This window comes from Phoca vitulina, unplaced genomic scaffold (genome assembly GCF_004348235.1).
Source record: "Phoca vitulina isolate PV1807 unplaced genomic scaffold, GSC_HSeal_1.0 scaffold25, whole genome shotgun sequence".
Classification (NCBI taxonomy): domain Eukaryota; kingdom Metazoa; phylum Chordata; class Mammalia; order Carnivora; family Phocidae; genus Phoca; species Phoca vitulina.
This window is the reverse complement of record NW_022589728.1, coordinates 20863387-20877856: the sequence shown is the minus strand read 5'-3', so window position 1 is coordinate 20877856 and position 14470 is coordinate 20863387. Positions and strand designations below refer to the sequence as shown.

General features: G+C 39.1%; 1 protein-coding gene across 9 annotated transcripts in view; it reads left to right on the top strand.

The window, feature by feature from the left end:
• NCOA2 (nuclear receptor coactivator 2) overlaps positions 1-14470 on the top strand; it is a 284594-nt gene that overhangs the window by 173562 nt on the left and 96562 nt on the right. For 7 of the 9 annotated variants that reach the window (XM_032421672.1, XM_032421670.1, XM_032421663.1 and 4 more), the window contains 2 exons: positions 3888-3992; positions 6697-6869. In XM_032421672.1, coding sequence (XP_032277563.1) covers positions 3907-3992; positions 6697-6869 — 259 coding nt within the window. In that variant the 5' untranslated portion in view covers positions 3888-3906. Of the gene's footprint in view, positions 1-780; positions 2475-3887; positions 3993-6696; positions 6870-14470 lie in introns of those variants that run through there. The other 2 variants (XM_032421666.1, XM_032421667.1) reach the window with 2 other exon arrangements.

Below are 14470 nucleotides of genomic sequence, written 5' to 3'. Positions count from 1 at the left end.
GGCAGGCAAGAAAGAGGCGCCCAGGACCGGCTGCTTGCCGCCTGTCAGCACCTCCACCACCCTCCTCCTTTCTAGGCTTCAGCCCTAAATTTGCTTGCTTGCTTGCTTGCTTGCTTGCTTCCTTGCTTCCTTCCTCTCTCTTTCTTCTTCTTTTTTTTTTTCCATCTGAAGTCTTGTCTGTCTTCCCCTGGTTGATGAGCAGTGGTTCAGAGGGAGCATCCCCAGCCTGATGGCCATGGCTGGCAGAGTGCATCCGCCTGCCCCTAATTACTACAGACCCCCTCTTTTTTCTTTCCTTTGGTGGTTTACAGGTTGGTTGGCAGTGTGTACTGGACATACATAGTCTCAGGAAAATTGCTCAGAAAAGAGGACATATGGGGTAGACACCAAAAAATAAGTAAGCACATTCATAAAGTTAATTTTTTTTTATTTTGAGGAAATGTGTTTAAGGTACGATCACATAATAAAGAGAAAATTTAGCCCATAATAACTTATTTTAAGAGGAAATTAAGGGGCACCTGGGTGGCTCAGTCGGTTAAGCGTCTGCCTTCAGCTCGGGCCATGATCCCAGGGTCCTGGGATCGAGTCCCACATCGGGCTCCCTACTCAGCAGGGAGTCTGCTTCTCCCTCTCCCTCTGCCCCTGCTTGTATTCCTTCTCCTGCTGTCTCTCTCTCTCTCTCTCTGTCAATTAAATAAATAAATAAATCTTAAAAAAAAAAAAGGAGGAAATTAAGTTACAAATAGAGTGGCTTGTGAGCCAGTGTTGAGTAGACTCAAGTAAAATATAAACAGTTTGCTCAAATGGTTTTCTGTCCTTAGACCAGAAATTGTTAGCTTCTTGCTTTGCTCCTTATTCCTTCTAGCCCTTTAGTTGAAATATATCAGTTCTGTCCCTTCCTGCAACATTACAATTACTAGTATATATGTTTTGGGAAATTTAAGATAGATGGTGGCTGAAGCTAATGTTAAATCCCAAAACTGAGTACAGACTTTAAGTAAGATAGTCACTTATATTGTCTTTTGAAAAGCTCTCTGATCTTTCTGATAGTACTATATTTTTTAATATATATGGTGATACTTTGTGGGGGGCAAATAGCCATTTTCATCAACAGACTTAATACATATAGCTGCTCTATGGGGCATTTTGTTATATATTGAGTGTTATATATTGATGATAAAAATTTACTTGAATTTTTATGATTTATAGAACACTGCTTCCACAGTGAACATCGTGGAGGTCATTTGTTAAAAGCTTACTGAGATTGGATGGGTAGTATTTTTCCTTACATGCTTGTAAGTAAAACCATGAGAACTGTGGTTCCAAGAGAAATGGTGAAAAGGAATGTTCATAGGTATCATCCGAGAAGGGTTTTGGTGTTGAGGTTTTTGCTTCACCCGCTGTCCTTTTATACTTCCTGCAATGCCCTGGCTCCCTTCCTCACCATTAGAACGCCTAGGCCTTCCTCAAGGCCAGCTCAGTACCTCCCTGTCCCAGCCAGCAGAGTGTTCTTCTTTCTTGGACCTTACAATACGTGGGAGTGTGAGCCAGTTATAGAATACCTTTACCAAGTTTACTTGTTGCTGTTTTCCCCATGTACAGATGTATCTCCCTCTTGTTTTCTTCTTGAGAGCAACATTCCTCCTTGTGCTTCTTGAGCACCTAGCCTGACACATAATGAATGAATGAATGACATTGAGATGACATTGACATTGACAATGACAATGACATTGAGATGAGGGGAAAGAGTCAAGCACGGAGATGCATGCAATCCATATCTTGCACCTTCTCCCTCCTGACCTGTGCTTATGTGATTACTGGAAGAATGGCTTCTTTGATGAGGAGACCCTTGCCATAACATCTTCGTTAAAAGTAGGGAGTGTATAACCCTGTGTACAAATCATCCCAGCTCTGCCATTTGCTAAGCTGCTCAACTGCCCTGTGCTGGAGATGCTAATAATTATCCCCATTTAACAGAAAAGGTAATTAAGCCATGAGAGGTAACTTCTTAAGGTCCCACAACTAACCAAGTGGTAGAGCTTGGACATGGATTACGTGCATACAGCTTCTCTGCTCGATTGCCTCTCATAGTCTGTTTTGATGATTAAATCTTGGCCAGCAATTGCTTGGTGCATAGTAAATGCTAAACAAATAACTAAATACAGATTATACTTATTATCAGCCCCAAACTGTGCCCACGGTAAAGGACCTTGGGACTTGGCTACATTGCTCCCACGGCAGGAAACTCAGGCATTAGCTTTCAGATTGTTCCCTCCTGTGTGACCTCTTGAATATAATGTGCAATTGGTGCAGCCTCCCTCAACTGATACAGTGTTTCTTCGTCCTACTTCCACATGACTCTAAAAAAAATTCATTCCTCTGCCCTCTTGGATCAGAGTTGTGACCAGAAGAAATGCTTGTAGGGAGACTGAGCATCGCAGATTTCACGGAGGGAACGCTGGGCAGTTTGATGGGTATGTGACAATGATAAAATGATCGGTGTTTTCTTCGCCCACCTTCCTCTTTGTCCTTTCTTCATGAACCTGTAACTCTGGCATTTTTCTGAAGTCCTTGACCTTCTTCTACTGTCTTGCCCTTCCATCCGATTTTTCCAATCCAGAAAGGAAGAAAAGCCACTACAGAAAGTAAAGGAGGGTGAAGGTGACTTTAGAAGCCTGGGAGACAGAAGGAAGGGGGAAATAGCAGAGAATTGAAACTCTAAGATTAAAGACTTTTAAATGCTGACTTAATCTTTTTAGGCTGCACTTTTTTTTCTTTTGCTAAGCAGTTATTAAGCACCGTGTGCTTAAGCGACTACATCATTTCCCCAGCGTCTTTGTTAGTCCCTTTGTTTAGTTCTCATAGAATTTAAACCTCTATCACTCTGTTCTTTGGGTATTTAAATGTAATTTTGATTTTACTGATGATGACCAATGTGAACACACTCTCTTACTGTATATCCTTTTATTTTCTTATCGGAAGGAATCCAGCAAGCAGGAGCCAGTAATTGTCCTCCTTCGTTAGGGTCAATAATGTTCCCTGATTTTTTTTTTTTTTTAAAGTATATTTTAAGACCTTTGGTGATAGCAGCTAGAATTGGTGATAGCAGCTAGAATTAGCCGAGGGAGGGAGCCTCAGGAGTGGCAGGATGTGAGAAAGGAAACCACCGAGGGGAGGTGTGCTTAGGAAGGCGAGCTGCCGGGGAGAGAGGGCTGGGAGGGAGAGGGCGGAGGGCGAGGGCGGAGCATCGAGGCCGCTGCCGCAGGGGTGGAGGGAACTGGAGACTCCACAGGGAGGCGGAAACATCCTCTGTTTGGGGAGCATTGCTTCTGGAGGCCTCGTGCGAGGCCAGGATCTGTGGGTCAGATGTAGCTGGGCGGATTTGGAAACATTCAGCTTACTGGTGGGGCTCTGCCTCTTCCCAGGGCTGTCTGTCATGGGTGAGCTATTGCAGCACAGACTTCACATTGGCCAACCCAAAACAGAGACTGGGAGGAGCCCCTTACAACACCTGTAGCTTCCCCATGGTGCAAGATCACTCCTGAAACTGAAGGCTGGCTGCAGAAACCCAGGGCCAGCAGATTGTAGTTCATGGTGCTGCTGAAATGCAATGTCTGCTTAAAGAGTCTGGGCCCAATGAGGTAGGCTTGTTTGCTTTTGAAATGTGAACCTTTACAAATACTTAACTTTTAAACAAGGTAAAAAAAAAATTGAGCCCTTTCATTAGAAATTACACGTGCATATTAACCAAACAATGTTCATCATCAGTAACTTGTCAAATTTCTGACTGAAGTCGAAGTTCTTTTATTGGTGGTAAATTGATCAGGCACTTTATCATCAGCTCTGTTCTTTTTTTTTTTTTTTTTTTCCCCCATTTCTTGTTTTAGTTGCTGATATGTGTTCAAGATGAGTGGGATGGGAGAAAACACCTCTGACCCATCCAGGGCAGAGACAAGAAAGCGCAAGGAATGTCCTGACCAGCTTGGACCCAGGTTAGATTCTTGCTGAGAAACAGAATCAGTACTGCCCATGAAAGCCACATGCATGCAGCATTGACTTGACACCTAATTGAAATACTGTTTGTTTTTCCTCCTTAACCGTTAAACCTTTGAATATGTATTATTTAACTTATATTTGGGTTATGCTGATCAGTTGCAGATTTTATTATTCTTTACAAGAAGACTGAAAGCTACATACTTCTTCTGATGTCCCCTGTATACTTGACTATTAAAGCAGGCTTATTATATAATTTTGAGTCTTCCACATTTTCTTTTCTGTTAGATCACAGGAGGTGATAAAGACAAGAACACCCCATAGTAGAATTTGCTGTTAATTTTACACTGTTTTATTTTTACTTATTTATTTTTTTGAGTTGGTAACAAAGATTGTGGCCCTTCATTGAGTAAAACAAGTAATTTAAAGCAAGTTCCATGTCATATATTATGGATGGAAGTGTCAGTTCTAATCTCCATGCAGGGTAATTTAGCATTATCTAGTAAAATTATAAATGGGTAGCCTCTTTGAACTAGCAGTCCACTTCTAGGAATTTTCCAGCAGTATGCTTTCACACTGGCAAAATGATAGACACTGAGTTTACTTATTACAGCATTGTTTAATAATTGCAGAAGAGTAGGAAAAACCTCAGTGTTTGTAGGGAACTATTTAAACAGCTGTGATACCTCCATAACCTGGAATGCAAGACAGCTATGAAAAACAATGAAGATGCTTAATGGATTGATATAAAAAGAATCTCTTAAGAACATTGTTACAGAGAAAAACAAGTTTTGAAGCATGTTTATGGAGTACTACCCTTTGTATAAACTACCCCTTTGTATAAACCATTTGTTTTGGGGTAATTATGAAACACTTAAGTGTTGTTAACCCATTTTGGGGGATGAGAACTAGGCTAATAGGTAACAAAGGTAGGAGAGAGACTTTATTCTTTTGATTACTTAAATCATATAAATGATTTTAAAAGTTAAATAAAAGCAGCAGCTTCTATTAAATAGCCAGTAAAAAGATCAGATGGAGAATAACAGGGAAGAGGACTAGGAAAAGTCATTAAGACAGGAAGAAAAGGAGAAAGAGCAAAAATATTTTATGTTCCCTTTTCCCCTTTTAGTTGCCAAACAGAACAAGTCTATTAAATCGCTACTGTGTGCAATCCAGCCCCTGACCCTCGGCTCCACCATGTGGCCTCTAGATTCCCCGGTACCTCCTGGCTATCCACAACCATCTGTCTGTCAAACTGCCTTTAATGCCTGGAAGTTCCCTCGAGGAGGCAGTTTGATAAAATGGAGACTGTTCTGGTGGAGCGCAGTTCTCTTACTTCGTGCTGCGCCAGCGCCTTGGTGCGGTGCGGTGGAGAGTCTCCGAACCCTCTCCCGAACCCTCTCCGGGGCGCTCTCGGGCCTTTGTAACACATTAGCTCCCCTTTCTCACCTATTTGTCACGTGTTTATTCATCTTGCGGGGGGGGGGGGGGGGTGCTGAAGAGGGGTTGAGGGGGGCGGAGGGATCCAGATGGGAACTTGGCTTTTCCATGCATTCCATCCATTCCCTGCCTTTCCCTGTACTTAATGAAGTAGAAGTTAGGAATAAAATTGAGACTTAGAAAAACCAAATTCAGGTCTCTGCTCTACCAGTTAACTCACTGGGTGATCTTGGACAATTGTGTAACCACTATGAAATGGAGAAATTGTCTTCTATCTCAGCTTTATTAGTTTATGAAAATAAAGCTAATACTTGGAGGCAAATAGATGGAAGTCTATTACAGAGTACAAATTCTTATCAATTGGTATTATATACAAATAATTATATATTAAAAATACAGAAAGCTGCTACATTAAACAACTTACATTTCTTACTTATTGTATTGTTTGAATGTCATTTAGTGGGTCCTCTACTAAAAAAAAAGTTGTGTGCTGTTATTATCAAAGGGAACTTGCTATTTTGTCGAATTCAAATGCGAAGATCTTGCCAATTTTTATTTTTCCCTCTCTTGCATTAACTTTGTAAAACTTTAGTTGAACTTGGACCATTTGTGTATATTTTGCACGTCATTCAGCTTGGACAGTTAACAAATACCCTAGGTCAGTTTCGCTTTTGTTTCTGGCTGTACTGTGGTTTTTTGCATTATCTAAAAAAATTGTTTGGTTTGATTACCAACATTCTAAAGAAGTCTCTGAAATTATGGAGATTTACTTTTATCTTTTTATGCTTTACCAAAAATCCCTGCAATTTATTTATCCCTATTATAACTAGGTTAGGTTCCCTTTCTTCTTTTACTAATCTTAAAATTTTATAACGTAAGCCCCCTTACCTTTCTAAAACCTTCCTCTATGTATTCAACAATAAATTTGATACCTACTTCTACCAAGTGTTGTATTAAGCACAGTGATGAGCAAATCGTCGTGAGCCTTGTCATTGTGAAGCTTACTGTCCAGTGGGAGACATGATGCACGTTGAACAAATGATCACACAAGTAAATCTATAATCATGTACTGGGGTGAGTTTGATTTCAAAAAAACATGCAACACTTAGGGCAAATTGAGGGTTTTTTCCCCCCAAAGTACTTCCATGTTTATGTAAGTAACTTTTGTTTGCTATCTTTGTATTAGAACTTGTTTAACATGCTTACGTTTTTTATAATAGCTTTTTTTCAAATTCATAATAAAAACATGTATCTCCTTTTTAGTCCCAAGAGGAGCACTGAGAAACGTAATCGTGAACAGGAAAATAAATATATTGAAGAACTTGCAGAGCTGATTTTTGCAAATTTTAATGATATAGACAACTTTAACTTCAAACCTGACAAATGTGCAATCTTAAAAGAAACTGTGAAGCAAATTCGTCAGATCAAAGAACAAGGTAAGAGGACTGAATTAATATTTTGGGGACTTGAGCCGGTTTCTGTTTTTTCATGTGTGAGAAGTCCCTTCAGAGTCCCTTTAATCCATTTCTTATGCTTAAATTATTGATGAGGAAATGATGTCACAGCGCAAGATGAATGTAAGTATCACTTGCAGTGGTTTATAAATAGGCTTTATATAAAATTCAGCAATTCCCTAAAGACAGGAGACTGAGGTGAGACAGGGTGATGTAACTTTTCATCTAGTAAAACTCAATTAGGTGCCCACTGATTCTCCTCCCCTACCTTGGAATTTTCATTGCTTGCACAGCAAGTGACTGTCATAATTTGCAAGTGAGGAGCCAACTACAGATGGAAACCAGAAGTAAGGAAGTGAGCCACCTCCTGTTTCAGCTAGTCAGCATATTTGATTAAGTCTGAGCCTCAACTGGCCATGCCGCTAGATTAGAATTTCATATCCTGAATGACAAGAGATTTGAAAGGCTCAAGCCTCCAGTCCGAATTCTTTTGTGAAGTTGAAACAGAGAACATGACAGCTTTCTTCCTGGGGTTTTCTTTTTTTCTGAGATCATTTTCTGCCTCTCTTCTTTGAAGAAAAAAAAAAATTTAAAAAACACATTGGACTTTGTGGTGCCAAAAAAAAAAAAAATCAGTATTAGGCAAGTATGAACAGTGTCTGGGTGCTTAGGGCCAATATATGCTCTTAAAGTATTCATACTCTGCTTTCCTTCAGGGCTGGGGAGATTATTATCTCTTGTAATCTGTTTTTGAATGCATCCTCTAGAGTTCATTTTTTTTAATCTACCTTTTATGTGATATTCAAAAGAGGCAGATTTTAGAAAAATAATGTCTTTGTCTATGTAGGTATATGACCTGAAACTTCCCATCTGTCATAAAATCCTAGCTACCTATTTGCATATCATCATCATAGCATTTTTCATTTTTATACATTTACTATTAAGCTAAGTTTTATATAAAACAGTTTTACAAATGTAGTTCTGTCTTCTAAGAAGTTAAAAATATATGCCTAACATACACAACACAGTTTCTAATACCAGCCCACTCTGAAAATCAGTCTTTATTTCCTGGTTTCTCAACCAAAATTCTATAACTCGGCACTTAACATTCCATGAGTTTCTGCTCTCAGTGCCTGCCTCGGTTTCCCTTCATCTCTTTCTTCTTCCATCTGTTCCCTTTGAGATCCACTAGTTATCAAAAACTCAGTTTAATCTCAATTTTGTATCTTCATTTTTTGGGTATCAGCAAATGGATAGAATAATATTCCTACAGCTCTTAGGAGAAATAATTGGTTAAAGTTTCATAGTGCTTTGAAGTTGCTGTATCTCTAGTTTCTGATATTACAGTGGAGAAATCAAGCTGCTTGTTTCAGGTTTCTGAAGATTTTGAATGATACAGTTTTGTGAACATTGCATGTTAGGCAGGACTTCCACACTTTAAAACAGTTACATATATTTTTTTACTATCAAGGTCTTTCACAAGGTTTTAAAAGTTTTGCAAAACCTTGGTAATTCCCCTTTCCAACCATAAAACACGTTAAGATGTGTCACGCTGGGACTCTGCCATACTTTTACTGTAGGTTTAATCATAAGGCTGCATACCACAACCACCCAAGAAGCAGCAGCAATAAACACCCTGTCATGTCTTATTCTTATAATGTTCCTATTAATTTGAAAAATAATGTGGTTTGAAAAGGGAAGCAGAAATTAAAAACCAAATGAAAAACACAGATACACTTTCATGTTCTAATCTAATATTTAAAAAATATTTTTTGTTTAACAAATTGTTTTTTAGAAAACAGCAGGACTTCAGAATTAAATCAGACAGAAGCCTTGGTATGAATCCTGGGTCTGCCACTGACAAGCTCTTTGAACCTGGGCAAATTATTTTCTCTCTCTGAAACTCCGTTTCCTCATACAGAATTTAGCAGTCACAATATTGAGGTTGTGCGGTTGTTGAAATCATAAGCTATGTAAATGCACTCAGCAAATACCTGTCACAGTGAAGGTTTGGTAGCTATTCAGTAAATACCTTTTTCACATTAAGCAGGAAGTCGCCTTCTTTTCTTCACATATGCTAGGGTCTTCAGTGAGCTCTTCCTTCAGATGGAGAATGGGAAATAAAAATGGTGGGGAAGTAGGTTATGAATATCCTTTCCTATAGGGTCATTTGAAGAACATAAGATTTTCTGAGGCCAGAGAACTCTGCATAGGCTTTGCATACCACTCCCCGGCCAGCTCTGTTGAGGCCAGCTTGGTTTGTCTCCGCAGTGGAGAGCCAGCTGAGGTTCAAGAGCAATGCATAAGTCATACCCGAGCCCTTCTCTCGCATTCTTTGTGCCCAAAAGATCCCCCTTTGAATCAGTATAAATAAAGCCCATCCATCATCTTTCCAACGTTTCCAAACTTCATTTGTATTTCAGTCGCAAATCTCAGATTGAATAATATCATAATTGTGCTAGAGCAGGTAGACTGGATTGCATGGGGAGCCACGGTAAAGAATCCACATCGGGAAAGCCAGGCTTGTATTTAAGGTGCCCTCCACTGTCAAAAGCTCAGGGAGATGAGCCAGGCATGCTGGGGTTTTTCTCGCGAGTCTACTCTGTCATCAGCTGTTTCTCAAGTTCCCATCCACTTTATAAATAGAGGAGAGAAGAAAGGATATTTTAAAATGGCCTAAACGATGGGAATTTGGAGGGAGAATTGCCAGCTATTTAAATAAGTCAGCATTCTCCTGTATATAGCACGTTATGAGACACATGTCTGACAGACGCCAGCCCTCCAACAGCATGCACACTGCAGTGGATCTTGCAGGAGCAAAGCAGATAGACACGGTGTGGACTTAAGCCCTTACACCAGCTTTGTGATATTGAAGTTTGATGTTTTGTCCTATTTGAGACGATGCTGATAATGTTTAAAACTTCTGGCTCCTATAACGTACAATAATAGTCCATAAATAGTAAATAACCTTTTTTTCGTAATTAGGGAGGCTAATATTGCTTCTGTTCCACAGAAGAAGAATAAGTAGTATGAAAAATACAAATGATTTAATTGGGAATTACTGTGTCGAACTTCATACTCCTTAGCTGGAAACTTAAATAAAAATTTCTATGGAAAACACCTAGTAATTCATATGCTCTTAAAAAATAAAATTGAGGGGCTCCTGTGTGGCTCAGTCGGTTAAGCGGCTGCCTTCGGCTCAGGTCATGATCCAGGGGTCCTGGGATTGAGTCCCACATACGGCTCTGTGCTCAGTGGGGAGTCTGCTTCTCCCTCTGCTGCTAACCCCTGCTTGTGCTCTCTCTCTCAAATAAATAAATAAAACCTTAAAAAAAAAAAGAAAAGAAAAGAAACAGGCTATCTAAAAGACCATTCTCGTTTCTCATTGTGATTACTCTAATGATACAGTTCTGATTTTAGTGCTATTTTGAGAACATTGGGATTCCAGATTGCTTTGTACTTGTGAATTTCCCCTAAAACTGAAAATAACATTTAAAAACGTAATACTTTAAGAGAAGGTGAGGGCCTGTGGTATGCTAGAGTCAACTCTTATCAACCAATGAAAGCCAGTTTTTCAGTTTCAAGAATTTTGTAAGCCAACTGATGAGCACAGCCATTATTAAAAATTATACAGATGTAAAAAAAAATTACACAGACTTACAATTAAATTATATTTTAAAAAAGCAAGGAAGACTAAAACTTATCATTTTCTAATTATCCTACTGCATTTTGCCATTATCTATGCACTAGAGGCTCTTGGCATCTTGTATCATCTACATAATAGAAATACTATGAAGTGGTGGCTACTCTGCATCTCTTCCTAAGTCCAAATTCAATAATGTCACCATGCCTGATTTCAGATACAACAATATTGACACCCTGGAAATCTAGTAAACTCTACAAATCAAAGCTTGATTTATTGTTTTGCTGGCTGTCATTTTAGATTTAAAAAGTAAGGGAGATTTTGGGGAAAAAAAATTAAGGAGAAAATGTTAATAATTACCATCTGACATTTTTTTTTTTAACCATCTGACATTTTAACATTAAGTAGCCATTATGTGCATATACAAAAGATAATATCCAGTTCAGCAAAAAAAGTCACTCACAGATTGACAATTGCATTTCTTCATTCAGCATCTTTGTCTTACTTATTAACTTAAATGAAAATTTCAACCAATATTCATATTGGAACTATTTTTCATCCATTGTAATTATAGGTTGGTTGCAATCCAAGAATTCGGCAAACATTCACAGAAGCATTCTGTAAGAATCAGTTGGCTATATGGAATTGACAATAAAGAGTGTTGTATTATCATTTATAGATTATATGCTACACATCCTTTATACTAGTAAAATTTGTAGTAAACATGATGCTTACTATTTTTCACCCAAAGAGCTGGGTTTTTAAGTATTTCCCAGTATACCGCTTGTAGCCATGGAGGTGGGCAGGTTGTATTATAGATGTAGGTGAATCAGATTCATAAACTAACAGGATTATTTAAGAATTCAAGAAAATAGTAATGGAAACAACCTACTCTTAGCCCATAAAAGTTCATGTGGAGCCTATTAAAATTATGTTTTTCTTTCCTATTCTTTTTTTACCATGTTAAATGCATGACGTTCTTGTGGTGGAAATTGTCATTCAAAGCTGAAGCCTGAGCTTGAGCTATTAGCTGTCATGAAGCAAAGTAAGCAGAAGGGTTCTGATAACAGATGTTTTTCAGGGATAGGATTTCTATAAATCAGGCTTTTGGGGTGATGCTCCTAGGCCTTGGTTATGTAGCATGTGTTGAAACCTTAGGGTGATGGCAGGGTCCTCTAGCTCACTGGAAAGGGTAGGTTAGGGAACTCAGCATCTCTTGGACATGCCCTTGTAGATACTCACATACCGAAGACAGTGTTTTGGGTTGCCAGTGAGTATTTATGATAGTACAAACTCTTGATTATTTGGAGAACGAGTGGGAGACCGATAATGACATATAATTTAACTTTTTTAAACAATGGTCCCCTATTCATTATATAAAGTTTGAATTTCAGTTGTCAACTTTTTTTATTGTATCTTCTTCTAAAAGTGCTGATGATAATTAAATGGCCAAAGTTAGCCAGCCAGATGTCAAAGTGGGCCATCAGAGTAGACTGTGCAGTCAACCCGTGCAAGCCCCAAACCCACTTGGCAGATTATGTTAAAATAATCCGTGTAATAAACCCATTAAGATCATGAGCTTTATCTGAAATCACATGAACCCAGTCTCTCTCCTCCCCAATTGTATGACCACGTGCAAGTTTCTTAACATCTTTGGGCCTTTACTTCCCAATCTGTAAAAAGTGGGTAATAATACCCACTACCTAAAGCCCTTTGAAGAATATGTTCGATAATGTTTATATAGGATTTAATCTAGTGCTTGGCACATAGACTTACTAAACAGTAGTTATTACTCTTATTATTGCTTTTGGCATCTGTACTTGGAATCCTCATCCAAACAGATCTAGGTTTTCTTCCTGAGGACTCAGTCAGTACTAAGGAAACAAGTAGATTTTGGATATTTGTTAAAATTTTAAGCCTTAATGTTCTTACAGTGTTGATTTTTTTTAATTTTAATATAGAAATAAGTAAACAAAAGCTATCAAATTATGTAGTCAGGCCAAAAAATACACATAACAAATGTGTTGGTATGATTGTATCTGGATCCTTCCCTCTGACTCTGTTGCTCCTGCTGGACCTTGTTGGCACCTGCTTGTCCCTGTTACCTGAGTGGCATTTTCAAGAATCTTGCTTTAAGGAGAACTAAAGAGGGCAGAGTCTTGGCAGTTTTTATTTCATCCTTATTTACTTCAACACAGGAATGAATCTGGCTGGCCCTAGCTTACTCTTGAAGATCTGAAACTGTTACATGTTTCCATACATCTGGTAATAAGGCAGACTTTATTTCATTGATAATATAATCTGTGATTGGCATTATGTTCTTGGTATTGCAATTTCTAATAAAGATATTTTTCTACTGATCTATGTATAATTCACTTTCATATTTTTATGTGGATTAATGGCTCATATTATTAATGAAATCCTTAAAATTAGCGAGCGGGTGTGGAATGCCTGCTCTCATTTCTTCTGAGGATCCCCACCCCCTTTTTTTCTTAGGTATATGGAAGGGGTTTTTTTGTTTGTTTAACAGCTTTCAGATGGAGAGGATTTAGGTAATTTAATGTACCCTAATGCTTTAGGACTTCAACAGTTTTTGACATGAGCTGTAATTTCAAGACTTAAACTAGCTTCCATACTCTACAGAACATAGACATCCTTTCTTTTCTTGATCATCTACTGCTATGAAAAGAAATTAATTCTGAGGGGCTCCTGGATGACTCAGTCTGTTAAGCGTCTGCCTTCAGCTCAGGTCATGATCCCAGGGTCCTGGGATCGAGCCCCACATTGGGCTCCCTGCTCATCGGGGAGTCTGCTTCTCCCTCTGCCCCTCCTCTCACTCGTTCTCTCAAATAAATAAAGTCTTTAAAAAAAAAAAATTAATTCTGACCCTGCACTGTGTGTGTTGATTTCATTCAAAAGCAAGCATCATTTAGTAAATGTTTTATTGAGTAAATACTATATGCAAGACATACTGTTCTTCACTAGGCGGGAATCCAACAATCACTAAATAACGTGATTCTTTCCCTTGGAGCTTTCACTCGTTTGGGGGGACATCAGCTTGCAGACACTAACTGTGGAACTATAGGGGACAGTGGAAATAAGTATGATGACAAATGCTGGTAAAGACTGATTTATTTATTTGAGAGAGGGAGTGGGATGGGCACAGATGGAGAGGGAGAGAGAGAGAATCTCAAGCTTGCAGCTTGCAGACACTAACTGAGGAACTATAGGGGACAATGGAAATAAGTATGATGACAAATGTTGGTAAAGACTGATTTATTTATTTGAGAGAGGGAGTGGGATGGGCATAGATGGAGAGGGAGAGAGAGAGAATCTCAAGCAGACTCCACGCTGAGCACAGAGCCTGACACGGCACTCAGTCTCATGACCCTAAGATCAGGACCTGAGCTGAAATCAAGAGTTGGATGCTCAACCAACTGAACCACCCAGGCGCCCCTAGGAATTCCTTCCTTCCTTCCCTCCCTCCCTCCCTCCCTCCCTCCCTCCCTTCCTTCCTTCCTTCCATCCTTCCTTTTTAAAGATTTTATTTGTTTATTAGAGAGAGCAAAGGCAGGGGTAGGGGAAGGTGAGAGGGAGAAGGAGAAGCAGACTGCCTGCTGAGCAGGTAGCCTGGTGCAGTTTTCCATTCCAGGACCCTGAGATCATGACCTGAGCTGAAGGCAGCCCCTAGAGTTTTCTATGTATAGTATCATGTCATCTGCAAATAGTGACAGTTTTACTTCTTCCTTACCAATCTGGATGTCTTTTTTCTTGTCTGCTTGCTGTGGCTAGGATTTCCAGTACTACATTGAATAAAAGTGAGAGTGGACATCTTTGTTTTGTTCCTGATATTAGAGGAAAAGCTCTCAGCTTTTCACCATTGAATATGATGCTAGCTGTGGGTTTGTCGTGTCATGTATGACCTTTATTATATTGAGCT